This window comes from Ochotona curzoniae, unplaced genomic scaffold, assembly GCF_017591425.1.
Source record: "Ochotona curzoniae isolate NIBS_2020 unplaced genomic scaffold, NIBS_Ocur_1.0 contig_2754, whole genome shotgun sequence".
Taxonomy (NCBI): domain Eukaryota; kingdom Metazoa; phylum Chordata; class Mammalia; order Lagomorpha; family Ochotonidae; genus Ochotona; species Ochotona curzoniae.
This window is the reverse complement of record NW_024465582.1, coordinates 25,465,127-25,484,159: the sequence shown is the minus strand read 5'-3', so window position 1 is coordinate 25,484,159 and position 19,033 is coordinate 25,465,127. Positions and strand designations below refer to the sequence as shown.

At 41.7% G+C, this 19,033-nt stretch overlaps 1 protein-coding gene across 2 annotated transcripts in view; it reads left to right on the top strand.

Annotated features, from left to right (window-relative positions):
• The window catches only part of PLPP1 (phospholipid phosphatase 1), a 75,771-nt gene that overhangs the window by 35,743 nt on the left and 20,995 nt on the right, over positions 1-19,033 (top strand). The window contains exon 2 of one of the 2 annotated variants that reach the window (XM_040977543.1): positions 15,403-15,554. The exons of the other annotated variant lie outside the window; for it this stretch is intronic. Coding sequence (XP_040833477.1) covers positions 15,403-15,554 — 152 coding nt within the window. The remainder of the gene's footprint in view (positions 1-15,402; positions 15,555-19,033) is intronic. 2 annotated transcript variants of the gene reach the window in all.

The window sequence follows — 19,033 nt, the reverse complement described above, 5'->3', positions numbered from 1 at the left end:
CCCGTTGCGGCTCACTTGGGGAGTGAATCATCGGATGGAAGATCTTCCTCTCTGTATCTCCTCTCTGTATATCCGCCTTTCCAATAAAAAATAATAAAAATAAATCTTTAAAAAAAAAAATAAAATAAATCTTTTTCAAAATTGTAATTTTTTTAAAAGTCCATGGGGAGTCACCCACGTGGGAGACCTGAATGGAGTGCTACGATCCAGGCTTTGGCCTGGCCCGGCCCCAGGTGTTGGGGTCATTTGGAGCAGTGAGCCAACAAATGCTCTCCAGCTCCCTTTCTTTTTAGGGTCATCATGTGAAGGAACACCACATATATCTCTGATTAGCTGTAATCAAAAATATTTTCTTTATTTAAAACTTTGCTTTTTAATGCTATCTTTGGAAGAGGTAACATGTAAAAGAATATGTAATAACAATGTTGGTATTTGGTGTATTAAGTATTTGTGAGGCCAGCAATGTGACTTAGTGGGTTAAACTTTTGCTTCTGATGGCAGCATCTCATAGTGGTGTGAATTTATGCCCCTGCTAATCCACTTCAAATCCAGCTCCCTGTCATTGTGCCTGGGAAAATCATGGAAGACTGCCCAAGTACCTGGACCCCTGCTGCCCATGTGAAAGGCCTAGGAGTGAGTTCTAGGTTTCTGGCTTTGACCTGGCCCAGCTACAGCCATTGCGACCTTTTGGGGAGTTAACCAGATCTCTATTGCGTTTTCTGCCTTTTTTTTTTTTTTTTTTTTTTAATTTATGATACAGCTTTATAGGCTCTGGGATTCCCCCAGCCCCTCCCCAAACCCTTTCCCCCATATTGAATTCCTCCATATTGTTACAGTAGTACAGATCATATCCAGTCATGATTCCTTCATTGCGGGTATAGACCATGCAGAGAGTCCAGCATCTTATTGTCCAGATAAATTCAACAGTTTCATTGGGAGACCATCCTTGGTCTGAAAGTAGAGCTGGTAGAATATCATCCCCTCCAATGAGATGTCACTACACAACTTCAACAACAGGAAGAAACATGGAAATTAGCAGTATCATGAAGTTAATTAACATGGTATTGAGTGTTTGTTTTAATTGGAAAGACATATTTATAGAGAAGACCAAAAGATCTTCCATCCACTGATCCCCTCCCCAAATGGCCACAATGGCCAGAACTGAGCTGATCTGAATCCAGGAACGAGGAACTTCTTCCATGCGAGTGCAGGGTCCCAAGACTTTGGGCCATCCTCAACTGCTTTCCGAAGCCATAGCAGGGATCTGCATGTGAAGTGGAGCAGTTGGAACACGAACTGGCACTCATATGTGATCATGGTGTTTGCAAGGGGAAGATTTAGCCAATCGAGCCATTGCCCCTATAACTCTGCCTTAAAGTAAATGAATCCATTTATTTTAAAGGTTTTTGTTGTGTATCCATTTTATCTAATATTTTAATTATTTTGATTTAAGTTGGATGAGCTTAATAGAAAAATTATATTTATCAGATGCTGCTAATGAAAATTGAAATGTTATTAATTTGACATAACCTAGATTGCTAAATTCTGTGGTTTTCCCCAAATCCACGGCTCTTTTCTTTTGAAGATTTATTTATCTTTATGGAGAAACAAGATTTTGCAGAGAGGAAAGACAGAGATCTTACATTCACTCACCTCCCCAAATGGCTGGAGCTGAACTGGTCTGAAGCCAAAAGCCTGGAGCTTCTTCTGGGCCTCCTGTGTGGGTGCGGAGGGTGAAGGATTTGGGCCATCTTTCTTTGGTTTCCCAGGCACATTAGGAGGGAGCTGGACCAGAAGTGGAGCAGCCAGGGCTGGACCTGGTGCCCATTATGGGATGCTGGTATAACAGGTGGAGGTTTAACACACTGTTCCATATCACTGGCTCTCTTTCTTCTTCTTCTTCTTCTTCTTCTTCTTCTTCTTCTTCTTTTTTTTTTTTTTTGTAAAAGCAAGATTTTTTTTTTTTGAATTTTCAGAGTTACAAAGAGTTTTCTTCCATCTGTTGTTTTACTCTGTAAATGGCCACATGGGCCTGAAGTAGGTTGAAGATAGGAGCCTGGAATCCATTTGTCATCCACTTGGGTGGCAGATGCCCAAGCACTTGGGATCATCTGCTGCCTTCCCAGGTGAGTTAACAGGCGGCTGGATGGGCAGGACTCAGGATCAGATGCCAGCCTTGCAGGCATTCGGTTTAACCCCGTATGCCACGGCACATTTCCTGTTCAAGGGAAATGTTTGCTCATAAAGTCTTCAAAAGATTTTTGGGGTGAATGTGTTGATTCTAGCACATGCTATGGAATGCCTTTGTTTAATTTAAATGGCTAGCATCTATTATCCTAAGGGACTGAGTCAATTATCATTATTTGTAATTTTTGTACTGCATGTTATCTTGATGAATATACAAGATAGGACATATTATGTATTATTCTTAGAACTCTGATTTTTTCAGAAGTCTTAAAAATGACTAAATGTGAGTTATCAAAGAATTATATGTGATAAGACATTAAAATGTTCATTTTACTACCACTAGACTTAAGTATTGTTGAGGTCAAAAGTTGTAATCAGAGTTAGATCCCTTCATCTCCCTACTTTTTCAGGCAGTTTACTTGTTGAACACTGACTTGGCAAAATACCCAAAACATATTCTTAATATGAGATGAATGTGTACAATTATTTTTAAATATGTGAAAAGGGCCTTTTTAATTCATTTCTAACCATTTTATGTAACTGGTTTTTAAAATTGAATTTTAAAAGAGGGAAAGAGAAAAAATTTTCCATTTGTGGTTCACTTCCCAAATGTCTACAATGGCTGGAGCTGAGCCAGGAACCAGGAATGCCGTTTGAGTCTCCCACATGGGTGGCAGGGCCTGAGACATTGCGCCGTCCTCCGCTGCTCTCCACTGTGGGATGCTGGTGTCACAGCTGTCCTTTTAATCCTTTGGGCTACAACACCAGCTCCATTTTCTTTGACGTTTGTACATTTTAAATGGTTGTATATAGTATACAGTGTAAAAATATTAAATCTGGGAACACAAAATCCCTTTTCCTCTTTTATAAACCTCTCATCTCTGAATATAGAAAAACATTAGCTTAGTGCTATCTGTATTTTGTGGACTGAAGACATAGAAAAAAGTATCTGAGTGACTTAGGAGTTTCTTCTGTTCTCTCTCTCTTTTTAAAGATTTATTTATTTTATTGGAAAGGCAGATGTACAGAGAGGAGGAGAGACAGAAGAAGATCTTCTGTCCGATGATTCACTCCCCAAGTGGCCACGCCGATCTGAAGCCAGGAGCCAGGAACTTCTTTCTGGGTATGCGGGTGCAGGGTCCCAAGGATTTGAGGGACCTTGCACCCTCAATCCTCAGTTGCTTTCCCAGGCCACAAGCAGGGAGCTGGATGGGAACTGGAGCTGCCAGGGTTAGAACCGGTGCTCATATGGGATCCCGGCGCATTCAAGGCGAGGACCTTAACCATTATGCTATCATGCCAGGCCCCTTCTCTAGTTCTTTAAAGTGAAATGGAGATACCTGTGTTAATAGTTTATAAACTAATTTTTCTTTTCTCTAAATATTGAGAAATCTAGATGTTGGTGGAACTTGTGGCATTTTTGAATTTATTTTTTTAATTACAAAGTCAGATATACAGAGAGGAGGAGAGACAGAAAGGAGGATCTTCCATCTAATGATTCACTTCCCAAGTGATTGCAATGACCGGTGCTGTGCTGATTTGAAGTCAGGATCCAGGAACCTCTTTCGGGTCTCCCACACGGGTGCAGGATCCCAAAGCATTGGGTCATCCTTGACTGCTTTCCCAGGCCACAGGCAGGGAGCTGGATGGGGAGTGGAGCTGCCAGATAGAACCCGGTGCCCATATGGTATCCTGGCGCGTTCAAAGCGAGGACTTTAGCCGCTAGGCCACGCCACTGAGCCCTGAAATTGTTCTTATGATTGAAAATAAATTTGTACCGTGAATTTGGTAATGAGTATTTGCTCCAGTGCCTCAAGTATCATCCGTGAAGATCACTGACTCCTCTGCTCTGTGAAAAACATTTAAAAAAGAGAAAAAATGAGCCACAGACTGAGGGAAGATATTTACAAAACACCTACCTGATAAAGAATTCATGTAAAATATTACAAAGAACTTCTAAAACTTAACAACTGTTAAACAACTCAATTAAAAAATTGTAGATCTTAATGACGGATAGCTCATCAAAGAAGATACTCACATGGTAGAGATACTTATCATAAATACATTGCTGGGAATTGCAAGTTATCCTAAAATGCATTTAATGAAAATGCAAAACTCTGACTACACTGAGTATCAGGAATTCTCCTTCATGGCTCCTTGGAAATGGTATAACCACCTTGAAAGACTGTGCGCGGTTTCTTACCCAGCCAAACACAGTTTAACATACCAAACCTAGTCCAGATTTGTTTCCAGGTATTTATCCAAAGGACTTGAAAGTTTATGTCCACATAGAAAACTACACATGAATAACTAGCATTTTATTCATAACTGCCCAATCTTGGAAGCAGTCAAGATATCCTTCAGTTGGTAGATGGAGAAAACAAATTGGCATATCTATCGAACATAGTATTATTCAGTATTGGAGAGAAATGAACTGTTCAACCAGGCAAGACGTGGAAGAACCCTAAATGCGTGTGGCCAAGAGGAAGAAGCCAGTCTGAAAAGGCTGCAGGAGACATGGAGCAGATCAGTGGGCGCCAGCGTTTGAGGGGGAATTTGAAAGGGATGAACGGGTGGAACGCAGAATTTTTAGTGCAGTGAAATTTTTTGTTACAGTACTTAGGGTGGATAATTGATGTTTTGTGCTTGTCAAAGCCCACACAGCTGTGCAACGCAAAGAATGAACTTTATTGTAAACTATGAACTTTAGTTAACAATGTTTTATTAAATCTGGTTCATTATAACAAACATACTGCACCAATGCAAAATGTCTAAAATGGGAAAACTTGGAAGGTGTGGTGGTGGGGAAGCTAGTATTTAGAAATCTTTAGTTTCCTGCTCAGTTCTTCTATAAATTTGCAATTGCTCTAAAATTAGAATTAAATTTTTAAGTCTTGTATAATGTGTATGTTTTTTTCACTAAATTGTTCTAAAATATTATTAGAGTGAATATTTATTTACTAGAAATACTTGATAAAATATAAAAGTGAAGTTTTATGTAACTGATAGCCGATTTTCTATGAGTGGCATTTATTTGTGTATTTATATTGGAAAAACAGATTAGATTTAAAGAGAGAGAAAGATCTTCCATCCGCTGGCTTACACCTTAAATGGGTGCAGTGTCCGGAGCTGAGCTGACCCAAAGCCAAGAGCAAGAGCTTCTTCGAGGTCCCCCACAGGAGTACAGAGCCTCAAGGATTTGGGTCATGCTCAGCTGCTTTCCCAGGCCATAAACGGAGAGCTGGAGGGGAAGTGGAGCAGCTGGGAGAGGAACCAGTGCCCGTATGGGATCCTGGCACTTGGCAAGGCTGTGATTGAGCCATTGCACCAGGCTCCCAACGGTGTTTGTTTTGGCTCGAGATCATTGGTTCTTACTAACGCAGAGTGTAACATTGACAGGTCAGTAAGTGGAATTAATGCTGAATTTTTAAGACTTAACCTAATGGTGACAAGGTAGACAACATGGTGGTATCTACAAATTCAGGGCAGATTTTCAGATTTTATAGTGAAAAACAGCTAGAAACTTGTGGCAGTCACTGAAGAAAAATATGTGTGGGATGTATTTAGTATATATTAGGTAAGAAACTATTACTGATCAACTTCTATTATGTGAAAAGCTCTGAGTACATTATTATTTTTTAAACTATTTGAAATAAAAGTTTGGGTTTGGAAGCATCCATAGTGGAAATTTTATTTAGATGTGGATTCATAGTTCATTATGTAAAACTCAGGAATGAGAACTTTTTGAATTTTTCGAAAGATTACGTGATTCATAACCCTTATGTAACTCCTCAGCAGGATCTCGGACAATGCCTCATGTCAAAGACTTTAATATTTACACAGTGAAGCATGACTAGTCACAGTAAGTGGGGTAAATAAAGCTTATTGTTGTCGCTAATTTTGTTTAAATTAGTTTTGACGTGAAATAAGTGATACAGGTTGGATTTGGTACTGAAAATCATTGGAGGTTAGAGGAGGGACTGGCTTTGAGACCCAGAATAAGGGTTATGTTTGTTATTCAATGCCAACTTAAAAAAAATGTCCCAGCCATGTTATATGGTTTTTTAGAAAACTCCCCAATTTAATGCTTTAAAAAGTTAATTTACTTTTAAGTAAAGGAGGGAGTGAAGGAGGAAGGGGGGGTAGAGAGAGAAGGTAAAGATAGAACACTTGCCACTTCATGCTCCAAATGCTTGCAGAGCTGGGACTGGGCCAAACTGCAGACACCATGTGGGGAGACTCGGATGCCTTTACTGGCTTCTGGCTCCAGCCTGAGCCAGCGTTGGCTAGTGGAGCCATTTGTTGAGTGAACCAGTGGATGGAAGATCTGTCTGGTTTTTTGTCACCCGGTTTTTTTTTTTTTTTTTTTTTTTTTTTTTTGTCACTCTGCCTTTCAAATAAAAGTTCAAAAATGAAGGTTTGAATTTGAATATTAATCTTTATCACCTCCCGAAATTCCATGTGCCCTTATGTAAATCTGCTAATGTGTGTGTTTGTTATGGAAGCTTTCTCCACCTGTAAGCTTGTTAGTTTATCAAGGACCGTGACAAGAGGGTTTGTTTCGTTGAAACGTTCCAGCAATCAAAGTCTGTCCTCGTTCTTAAGAAGAATATGGTTTACTGATTTAGCTTCCAGTGTAGTGAACCACTTTAATATGCTTTGAAGAAAGGCACAGCCAATCCTTTATCATTTAAAAAAAATGTTAATTCTTTATTTGAAAGTAGGTGTAGGAAGAGAGGGAGACAGAGGGGTGAGCACAGGTGAGCGGGTGAGCACAGGTGAGCGAGGACAAGCACGCTTGTGGCACTGGTGTACCCTCCAGGTGGGCACAGCAGCCCGGGCTAGGCCAAGAGGAGGCAGGAGGGAGGAACAGCCTGAACAGGTTCGCAAACGATCCTTAGTAACTAGTAGAAGTCCTGCTAGGGATTTTGAGAATTGTGTTAAGCATATGCAGCACTTTGGGGAGATTTTCCATCTTTGTTTATTCTTTCAATCCCTGAAGAGAATACATCTTTCCATTGTTTTTGGAATCAGATTTTAGCAATTCTCAGCAAAAAATTGTATCTTTTCAGGATTATGCTTAGATACCTAAATATTTTTGGTATTATAAATGGTAGTGTGTTTTTGATTTTGGGTTTCTACTTGTGCAGTGCTAGCATGTGGAAATCTGATTGATTTTTAGGTGTTCACCTTACAGTCTGTGACCTTGCAACACTCAGGGTTTTGTATATTTTGTTAATTCTGCCTTATTGCTGCCTTTAAAAAAATATTTTATTCTCCATTGTGAGTTCCTTTTCTTGCTGTACTTTTAATTGGAGGTTCCTGATACTAGGATGTGGGTCTTCTGTCGTCATTGAAATATTCTCCCTTGGTGATCTATGGCTCTAATTCCATGTCTATGACAAATTTCTGTCATTAGTCAAGGCATCGCTCCCAGCTGCAGACTTTAGAACCAATTGCCTACTTGACATCTCTGATTGGCACCTACATAGATCCAAGATTAAAGTTCTGAATATATTTCCCCTGATCTGTCTGCAGTGTTCTCAGAAAAAATCCAGAATTGAACCACTGTAAGAGCTGTGCCACAACTACCTTCCACACCACCAGTTCTTTGTCTAGTGTAGGAACTCAGTTAATTGTTAAACCAAATGGAATGATTACTTCCTTAGGAAAGAAATGGTACTTGGGATTTTCTGACCTGATGTACTGTTGTTGACTTACACACTTTGTCCCTAAACATTGTGACAAAAATAAGTAATTTTTACAGCTTTCTTTAGTTTTCTGAGTTGTGAAGAATTATAAAGTTCCTCACTCTTCTGTTTTATGTACTGTCTTCTTTTAAGATATGATAGAGTTTACATATAGGAAAATATTTTGTCTTCAACCTAATGAAGTTTTAATAGATGGTTAATCTGGAAGGTTATTTTTCAGTTTTTTAAAAGATTTCTGTATTTTTATTCAAAAGGCAGATTTTTTTTTTTAAAGGCAGATTTTCTAGAGAATAGTCAGAGAGGTCTTCCGTCTGCTGGTATGTTCCCCTAAGGCTGTGATGACCAGGGCCGCCATCTGCCTGTCCCAGGCCGTAAGCAGAGAGCTGGATTGGAAGGTGAGCAGCCAGGACACAAAGTGGCACCCATAGGGGATGCTGGCACCACAGGGTGGAACGTTAGCCTGATGCACCACTGTTTTTAAGTTTTTAAGAACTTTGTCTCTAGTAAACAGTACTGTTAATAAAATACATGTGGTAATATGAGAGGAAATTCTGCAGAAGCTAGCTCTGGTTTTATACAGGAAAAGAAATGCATTCATATGCGAAGGTCCAAACAGCTTTTCAGTTTTGGAATATTTGTGGTTCTTGTTCCCTCCTAGGTGTAGGTGAGTCATTCTTTCTCCTGATCTGGATTTTGTTTCATGGTAGCCCCTTATGCCCCAGGTATGCTTCAATTCATACAAAAACTGGGCATTGTGGACAAATCCAAGTGATCACCATAGGGTCATTCATATTTTAGGAACTTGATAACTTCTTTTGACAACATTATTTTTAAAACTGACTTTCCTGTTTGGAATTTTCCCCATTGGTAAGCAAACAAAAATGGATTTTAAAATGACCTAATAGAGAACACAGACTAAGTATGTATAAACATCACATGTCCACTTAGCTTAGGGCACAGATGGCAAACATAATAGATTCATTATTCTGTAGTCAAACCTGAACCTCTGCTCTTCAGCCCTCAGACCTTCACCGGCATCCTTTCCTGCTCTTCCAGACATTAGGAGGAGATGGTGATTGCTGAAATGTTTCACAAATGCCCTTCTTCTGTGTTCTCTGGAATCTGTTGGTTGGCCAGACGTTAAAGTGGTGCCTGACATCCGTGTCGGGACTTCTCTGACCGCTGCCTGCTGCCCTTTGGCCCGAGACAGTGTTTCCCTTCACCATCTGTTGTTCCCGGGTCCCTGGGGGCCTTGCTGCTGTCCCCTGGGTACCTGCTAGCTCATATACCCTTACAGTGGGATAGTGTTCAGCAATGTAAAGGACTGAAATAGAAATTCATGCTTCAATATTGTGAAAACTGAAGCATTGTTTTAAGGGGGCCTTTGTGTGATTCTCGTTAATATTGGAAAATTTCCCTTCACATATAGAAAATAGCATTGAACACTAGTTTCTCAGTTTTTCTGGACACCTTGCCAATCTTTCTGATTAAAACCCTGAGTGTCTGTACAGGAGAAATTAACATGTGGTGTGATCGTGTTCTTATTTATGGTCAAGGATGGGAAGTTATTCTTGTGGTGGTTAATTTGTGGGAGGAGTTACATATGTTCTCTTGACCCTTACATGTGTTCACCATTGAAAATAGAACGTTGTATTTATTTGTAGGTGACTATGAGTTTGCCATACAGAATGTCTTAGCTTTATTTATTTATTTTTTAAAGATTTATTCACACTATTAGAAAGGCATAGCTGCAAAGAGAAGGAGAGACAGAAAGATGTTCTGTCCACTGGTTGACCTCCCACGTGACCCCTAAGGCCAGAGCTGAGCTGATGTGAAGCCAGGAGCTGGGAGCTTCTTCCAGGTCTCCCACATGGGTGCAGGGTCCCAAAGCTTTGGGCCATCCTCGACTGCTTTCCCAGGCTACAAGCAGGGAGCTGAATGGGAGGTGGAGCATCTGGGACATGAACCAGCATCCATATGGGATCCCAGTGCATGCAAGGTGAGGATTTAGCCACTGAGCCGTCATGCCAAGCCCAGTATCTTAGTTTTAAGTGGGGTATCTGTAACTAGCCACAAGAGCATGGTATAGCAGGATGTGATGATTAAAATGATGCAGACCTTTTGGATAACAGTTGGCAGTTTCTATTTATTTGAGAGCTCTCATCAGCGGTTAACACTCCACATGTCTACAACATCTGGCGGAGACCCAGTTAAGTGAGCTGTCACCTTGTACTTCTGCATTTTAAGTTCACCACTAAAATCGGGAGTGAAGATAGGACCCAGACCCAGGAGCTTATTGACATGGGCATTTGGCCATCTGGTGAAGGATTATCTAAAATCTCTTTTTGTTTATGTCTGTCTCTCTGCCTTTCAAAAAAAAAAGCTGATCATAGGACCTCACAATTACACTTGTAGTTTCTACCCATTAGAAATGAAGACGTATACACACAATGATATGAATGTGTTTATAGTGTTTTAGTCATAATAGCCCCAAACTGGAAGCATTCCAAATGTGCAATGACTGGAGAATGCATAAACCAAATGTGGCAGATAGTCACCAATATAGTAAAACACTGGCCAGCAGTGACAAGGAACGAAGTGCATGCTGCCGCATGGATAAACCTCAGACATTATGTGAAATGATAAGGCCACGTGCTGAATCCCACACGGTGTGGGTTTCCATTGATAGGGCCAGGCAAGGCTGGTCTGTGGACACAGAGCCGATGGGTGATTGCCTTGGGATCGGCAGTGGAACTAGTGATGGAATCTAAGTGCACTCAGGGCAATCCTGAGGGCGCTGAATGTGTTCTAAAATAAGATTGTGGCGGTATTGGACACTTGTGTACGTTTACCAATGTAATTGAATTACGTACTGAAGTTTATAGTCTGTAAACTATGCCTCAGTGAACTTGTGGGTTTTTTAAGTGCAGGAGGAATAGAAATAAATTTGCCAGATGAACTATTAAGAGCACCATTGTTTGACAAAGGTGTGATGTTTTGAGAAAAGATGAAAGGGATTGTTTCAGAGATGTAACCTTTAAAAAGAAAATTTTTGATTTGAATTGATAAAGACAGAGCCCTTTTACTTTTGCTTTGTGGTCTGATGTAATTGTCAAAGGTAAAAGCAGATATCTACCTACAGTTTTGTATGTCTATTTTGGAGTACAACTGCTGCTGGAAAAGTGGCGGGGGAGGGGGGCGTATAACAGCCTTGTTCAGAGCAGTTTATCAAGGCTCTTGATGTTTATATCCTTTAATTCCACATAAAAATATACTCTAAGGGAATGACTAGATATGAAAACAGTGGTTTGGTCCCGCGGTGGCGCAAGTGGTTAAAGTCCTCGCCTTGCACGCCCGGGATCCCATATGGGCACCGGTTCTAATCCCGGCAGCCCCACTTCCCATCCAGCTCCCTGCCTGTGGTCGGGGAAAGCAGTCGAGGACAGCCCAAAGCCTTGGGACCCTGCACCCGCGTGGGAGACCCGGAAGAGGCTCCTGGCTTCGGATCAGCATAGCATTGGCCGTTGCGCTCACTTGGGGAGTGAATCATTGGACGAAGCTCTTCCTCTTTGTCTCTCCTCTCTGTATATCTGCCTTTCCAATAAAAATTTAAAAAAAAATAATAAATCTTAAAAAAGAAAAAAAAACAGTGGTTTATGTTTGGAAATGCTCACTATAGCTTTACAAGAATCAAATTTTAAAAATAGAATTGAGACAAACGTTTATTTCACTATAAGCAGTGTTTGAAATCTGTGCATGGTTTTCATAACATGCATTTTGCATTAACTTGTGAAGACACCTCATGCGTGGGGTTCAGAATTCTTTTGCGGAAAATAATTATCTTTTAATTTAAATTCCAAGGATTTTTTAAAAAGTTCCTTCATGTATAAGGTAGTCAAAAAGTAAAAATACCTCCTGTAGAAGGGATATAATTGTGATTGTTGTAGATATGTCTCTCTTGGTTATGAGGAGTGGAAACCCTTTCCGACCAGCTTGAATACAATTGGACTCTGTTGAAAGAGCTTACAGAGCCCTCAGGATCGGAAATAAAACCAGGTCTCCTGGCACTGGGCACAAAAGCTGCATTCTGGTGAGCGCTCCCAGGGGCCACACTGGTCCCCTCCTCTCTGTCTGCAGGCTCGCTTTGTCTTCAGCCTCGTTTCTGGCCAGCTTTCCTCCCACACGGCCCAGTGCTGCTGGCAAACTGGGCTTGTTTGTCTGATTCCAGAATTCTCAGCAATCTGAACAAACTCATCTTCTGGGGCCTTAGGTGAATTAGTGAACAATTTCAAGTTTGGGGATGTCCCCTCTCACCAACCCCATTTGCTTTCTGGGGTCTTCAGGTTAAGCTAATTAGTGAAAGTGACATGGCATGGAGCATAGGTGGTGATGTGCTGCATTTCACGGACTTACATAAAGTTGGCAAATACTGATTATCAATTTAACGGTATTTCTAAGGTCCTCTGTGATGTCGCCTCTTCAACGCATGCTATGAAAAGAACTGTGCATTTGTGGTGGGTTCATGCTTATTTTCTTACTATTTCTCCCTACAACCTCTGTTTTGGTTTCTGCCTTTATTTCCTTATTAATACTTCTTTTACTAAGAAGGCATCTACAGGAGGGGGCTGGTGTTGTGGTGTTGTGGGTAAAGCTACAGTATGCAATACCTGCATGCCCTCTGGACACGGGTTTGTGATCTGGCTGTTTCACTTCTGGACACAGTGTTCAGACCCCTGCCACCCACATGGGAGACGCAGATGAAGCTCTTGGCTTCTGGCTGCAGACTGGCCCAACTCTGTTGTATTCATTTGGGAAGTAAACTAGCCGATGGGAACTCTCTCACCCTCTCTCTGTAACTCTGATTTTCAAACAGGTGTTTAAAAATCAAAACAAAAAAGGAAAACCTGTTGGGCAGACCCTGGGCACCACAGAGGGTCTCTCCTTGCGATGTGGTCTGGGATGGAGCCACCTGCGTGGCCTCCGGGGCTGCCCCCTCCGCTGCCTTTAGCCATGTGGCTGTTGCCGTCAGCCTGCACAGTGCTTTGGCTCCCTGCGCTTCGGAGAGCTTTTCCAGCTCCCAATTTCTGTCTCAGTCCCGGATTTCTCCTGAGATTCAGATTCATGAGAGTCACAGTATTGTCACTACTTAAAGCCTCGCCTGAGCTTCCGGTCGGGGAGCCCCTCAGTGTTCCTCGTACCTCTGGTTAATCCCTGTCGTCATCAGGTTCTGTGCCTTCCTCGGCTTTACATTCCTGGTAGCACCTAGCAGAATTCTTCGTACGGTGAATTCACTTGAGTGACTTTTTTTAAATGGGCTGTTTCTTATTCACTGTGATTTTATTTATTTCCTCATTCTAAAAAATGTATACAACCCCCACCCCTTCATTCAAGAATAGTTTCCTGCATGCTTTTTGTGATCAAAGTGGGGGAAAACCTTTAACTTCATGGCCATATGTGTGGGTAGCACTTTTCAGTAGGTTTGGGGCCCAGTAATATGAATTTTCTCAGAGAATAGAAACATAAAACCTAATGAGTTTTGGACATTAATCACTAGACTTAATTTTTGTACTAAATAGTTTTTTTTTTTTTATGAAAAAGAAGCTTATTGGAAAATTCAGCCAATTCAGAAATGTGCTTTGTGAACAGTGAAAGTTACCATTATTTCGTATACCATTCTTAACAGTTAAAGATACAGAAGTGGTGGTTCTTTCTAAATAGAAAGTGAATTTGCCCGTCTGGTTACCACCTGGTGGCTGGTGGGTGGCTAGGTGTTGAGTTACCGTGGACGACAGGCACCAGCTAGAACCATGGCTCTGTGAACCATGTCCTGTGTGCTCCTGCGAAGCCTTTGCAGCTGTGTGCACCAGGGTGTGTATGCCCAGGCTGGATCTGTCACCTCATTCCTTGGAATGCCACCAGTCCAGTGATTCAGAAAGGTGTTCTGATTCCAGGACAGTATAAGGACATTTAGTAAAGTCTGCTTTATTTAAAATTTTTAAGGATTTAATTTTGAGAAACAGATTGACACAGAAAGGGAGAGACAGAATGATCTTTCATCTCCTGTTTCACTCCCTAAATCATCCTCTCAGTGGCTGGAGCTGAGCTGATACGAAGCCAGGAGCGTCTTCCACTCTCATTGGGTGCAGGGGCCCAAGAACTTGAGGCATCTCAGCTGCTTTCCTAGGCCAGTGAGAGTGAGGTGGATTGAAGTGGAGCAGCTGGGACTCAAACCATTGCCCATATGGGATTCCTGCAGCGCAGGCAGAGGATTAACGTGGTAAGCCAGGGTGCTGCCCCAAAGTTTAATTTTTTTTTTAAGTATAGCTTTTACTGGAAGTGTGACTTTATGAGTTTTGTAGCATCTTAAAGTGTTTAAAGCATTGACAGCTATAGACAGATTAGCTAAACACAAATAAATATTGGTTCCTGTATTCAATGTTTGAAGAAAAAAAGAACTATTTCATGTGCTTCCCTATTTTTGGCCCTCGTTATTTAAGCAGACTTGATATTTGTCGTTAAGTCCAACGTGGCAGCCTGGCGAGATGCGAGTTATCATTCAGTCCTGGGCTTTGCGGGGTTAGAGAACTATAAATGGTCCTTAGGTTTTGCTGCTTCATGGAGAGGCGGCACTTGACCCAGTAGTGAGTGTGCTGCCCTTGCGGTTGTGGTGCTTCTGCAGGGAGCATGTGTCAGGAGCAGACTTCAATTCTAGTCATCGCTCTGAAAGCAGCTCCCACGTGCAGGGCTTCTGATCAGCTGAGTCTTACAAAGCAGTACTGGCTTGTGCTGTGGTGTTAATCAGCAGACCAGGTCCAGCAAAGGAAAGGAGAACTGACTTTGTGAAGTTCACATTGAAGTAAAAGTTATGGAGGGAAATGTGAACCATGATCTTTATGGGAAAGATTGATGATGAAAACGGAGAGAGCCACCTGTGGGGTGGTTTCAAGCTTCACTTGCTTGCTTGTCCTTAGAAACTTAGTTTAAGTTCAAATCGCTCTTTCATAGCTTGAGACATGCTGAAGACTGAACAGAAATGTCTGGGAGAATTTTAAGAAGCTGGTGGCCTAACCATGTGACCATGACCTGTCCAAATAGGGACAAAATGGGGAAATGTTGAAATGTTTTCCTTTTGGAAGCAAAGTCCATGACAAACTGGCCTGGAAACAATGTTGACAACCTGGTGATGAAATGACAAGAGCATGAGAAGAGAATTTTCCCTCCAAATCCATGTCGTGAACTTTGGGCAGAAAAGGGGGAGCAAGATGCTGTTTGCCAAGTCGTTTCAGGTGCTGCTTCCTGTAGGAAAGGGCGTCCTTTCCCTTGGCTGTGACCCCCCTCACTTCTGTTGCATGCATTGCTGCATTTCCTTTCTCTGTGGGCTTTCATGTATTGTCATGACAAATGCATTTTGAAACATTGTCTCTGGGATAATTATTGCCATTAAATAGTTTTGATGTTTCTTTTTTAATGGTTTGTTTTCATTTCGTTTATTCCCTTTTGCTAGCTGGATTGCCTTTTGCAATTCTTTCTTCAAGGCATACCCCTTTCCAGCGAGGATTATTCTGTAATGATGAGTCCATCATGTATCCTTACAAAGAAGACACCATATCTTATACCTTATTAGGTGGAATAATCATTCCATTCAGTATTATCGTTGTAAGTTAAATTTGCTTTTCCAAGTTTATAAACTTTTGTTTTATGTTATGATTAAATGTAACAGTACAACCCTCAAACAATGTGGTTTCAGAATATTTAATTGTACATTTATATCATTAAGATAGCCTCCATTATTCTGAGGTTCAAAGAATAACAAATTATATGATCAGGACAACCTTACCAAATATAGGTAAATTGGTCTTTTTCCCCCAAGTCACTGATTTTTAGAGCACTTACTTGTTGCTTCAATAATTGTATAGCCACTAGTTAAATATTATGTCTTCAGTGTGTTTCTAGCTTACTTTATACAGATATTGTTTTGTAATTTGTTATATCTGTATGTGTGCCTAATCTGTTTAGTCACTGGGTTCTAGCAAAGAGAATTTCCTAATTACTGTTAAGGCTTCATTCAGTCCATGTTTAAAGATTTTTTAGGTAATGTCATTAATGAGAGAAAAAGTAAAATTCCCTATATAAGTCACAGTGAATATGAAGTGAACTTGTATTGGTGCTGAAGGCAAGACAGGGTTCTAACTCTTGTAGTATTTCAGCTAGAAATGCTTAGAGGAGGCACCAGGTGCTGTAGCATAACAAGTAATACCACCATCTGCCATGCCAGTGAGCCATGTGGATGATGGTTCGAGTCTCAGGTGCTCCACTTCTGATCCAGCTACCTGCTAATGTGCTTGGAAAAAAACAGTGGAGGAAGAACCAGTTGCTTGGGCTGCTATAAACACATGGGAGACCTTGGAAGAAGCTCCTAGCTGCAGCCGGGCTCAGCCCTGGCCCTTGTGGCTGTTTGGAGAGTGAACCAACAGATGCAAGATCTGTCTCTCCCAGCCTCTTTCACTCTGAAACTCTGTCTTTCAAAAAATTCAAGAAATCTTTTTCACAAAGATGATTAGAGATTTTAGTGACCAGATTATATTTATAATTGCTCATCTTGGAAATACCTAAAATCTTTTGATTTACTAGTTTTTTTTAAACTGTGATTTATACATTTACAAGCAAATTTATGTTAGGGAAGAAATTATGGTACTATGCAGAAAACAGACCAAAATAACAGTGTGTCTGAGGATACTTCGAAAAGTTTGTGGAAAAATGGATTGAAAAGATAAGTTCATTTTGGTACACAGATTAAAAAAAAAATCCTTGCATGGTGTTCTCATTATATACATTTTCACAGATTTTTAAGTTACTATCAAATGCTTTGTCCTGGTTGCTTTTGCTTTTACTTTTTTTGGGGTAAAGATCTATTTGTATTGGAAAAGCAGATTTATAGAGAAAAGGAAAGAGAGCAAGCGAGCGAGCATGCGCTTCTGTCTGCTGGTTCACTCCCCAAGGAGCTGCAATGTTCAGAGCTGCACTGATCTGAAGCCAGGAGCCAGAAGCCTCCTCTGGATCTCCCACACGGTGCAGGGTTCCAAGGCTCTGGGCTATCCTCGACTGCCCTCCCGGGCCACAAGCATGGAGCTGGATGGGAAGTGGGGCAGTTGGGATTAGAATTGGTACCCATATGGGATCCCGTGGTACTTTTACTTTTTTTTTTTAAAGATTTATTTATTATTATTATTTTTTATTAGAAAGGCGGATATACAGAGAGGAGAGACAGAGAGGAAGATCTTCTGTCCGATGTTTCACTCCCCAAGTGAGCCGCAACGGCCGATGCTATGCCGGTCCGAAGCCAGGAGCCTCTTCCAGGTCTCCCACGCAGATGCAGGGTCCCAAAGCTTTGGGCTGTCCTCAACTGCTTTCCCGGGCCACAGGCAGGGAGCTGGAAGGGAAGCGGGGCTGCTGGGATAGAACCGGCGCCCATATGGGATCCTGGGCGTGCAAGGCGAGGACCTTAACCACTTGTGCCACCGCGCCGGGCCCGGTACTTTTACTTTTAAGAGATTTATTTATTTGAAGAGTACAGTGAGTGAGTGACAGAGCAAGAGAAAATGTATATTTTGGGATATTTCACCCATTGGTTAACTCTCCAACACTCCACATGGCTTCAGTGGCCAAGACTTGGTCAAGCCAAAGCCAGGAGCCCTGAACTCTCCATGTGGGATTCAGGGGCGCAAGTGCTCATGCCATCGTCTGCCTGCCTCCCAGGTGCATCATTGGCAAGGAGCTGTATCGGCTGTGGAGCCGACGTATCTGTTTTATGTAAGTATTTCATAAGACTCAGCCAGTGATAGCAGAGCAGGTACCTTGATTGTTCTCACTGTGTGGCAGGGAGCCTGGTATGTCTTGGGTGATGAATGATACTGTGTATTCATGTGAATGAAAAAAAAATGGAGTAATTATGAGTGACATTTGATGACTCCTATAGAATGGCAGCATTTTATAAATCAGATTTGGGCCTGGCACGGTGGTGTTACAGGTTAATTACTCTGTGGTGCCAGGCTCCCATATGGGCACTGGTTTGTGTCTTGCTTGCCCTGTTTCCCATCTAGCTCCCTGCTTGTGGCCTGGAAAAGCAGTAGAGCATGGCCCAAGGCCTTGAGACCCTGCACCCACATGGGAGACCCAAAAAAGCTCCTGGCCCCCGCTTTCAGATTGACTCGGCTCTGGTCCTGCAGCCATTGGGGGAGTGAACCAGTGAATGTAGGATCTTTATCTCTGTATCTCCTTCTCTCTGTAAATCTGCCTTTCAGATAAAAGCATACATATTTAAAAAATAAACCACATATTCCTTTAATCTTGACAAGTATTTATGCTGAGGTTTTTTTTTAAAAAAAATTACTTCATTTTTGGCCTGGCGGCATGGTCTAGTGGCTAAGGTCCTCACCTTGAGTGTGCTGGGATCCCATACGGTCACTGTTTCTAATCCTGGCAGCTCCACTTCCCATCAGTCTCCCTGCTTGTGGCCTGGGAAAGCAGTTGAGGACAGCCCACAGCTTTGGGACCCTATACCCACATGAGAGACCTGGAAGAAGCTACTGGCTCCCTGGCTTCGGATCGGCATAGCACTGGCCATTGCAGTCACTTAGGGAGTGAATCATCAGATGGAAGATCTTCCTCTCTCTCTCTCCTCCTCTCTGTATATCTGACTTTGTAATAAAAAATAAACAAATAATTTAAAAAATGTATTTCATTTTTATTTGAAAGACAAAATTACAGAGAGAAGGATAGGCAGAGAGCTTCCATCCACTTGTTCACTCAGAGGGTTGCAATGGTCGAAGCAGAGCTGATCCAAAGCCAGGAGCCAGGAGTTTCTTCCTGGTTTCTGGTATCCAGGATCCCAAAGACTTGAGGCCTCCCTCGCTGCATTCCTAGGCCATAAGCAGAGTTGAATCAGAAGTGGAGCATCTGGGACATGAACTGACTTCCTTATTGGATGCCAGCACTTGTGGGTGGGACATTAGCCCATTGAGCCACCATGCCAGTCTTTGCTTTAAGTATATGTGTTTTTAAGAGACTGTTGATTATGACAGATAGTTTCCAGTAGAATTCATAGTTGCAAGTAGTGATGGATTTCAGAAAAAGTC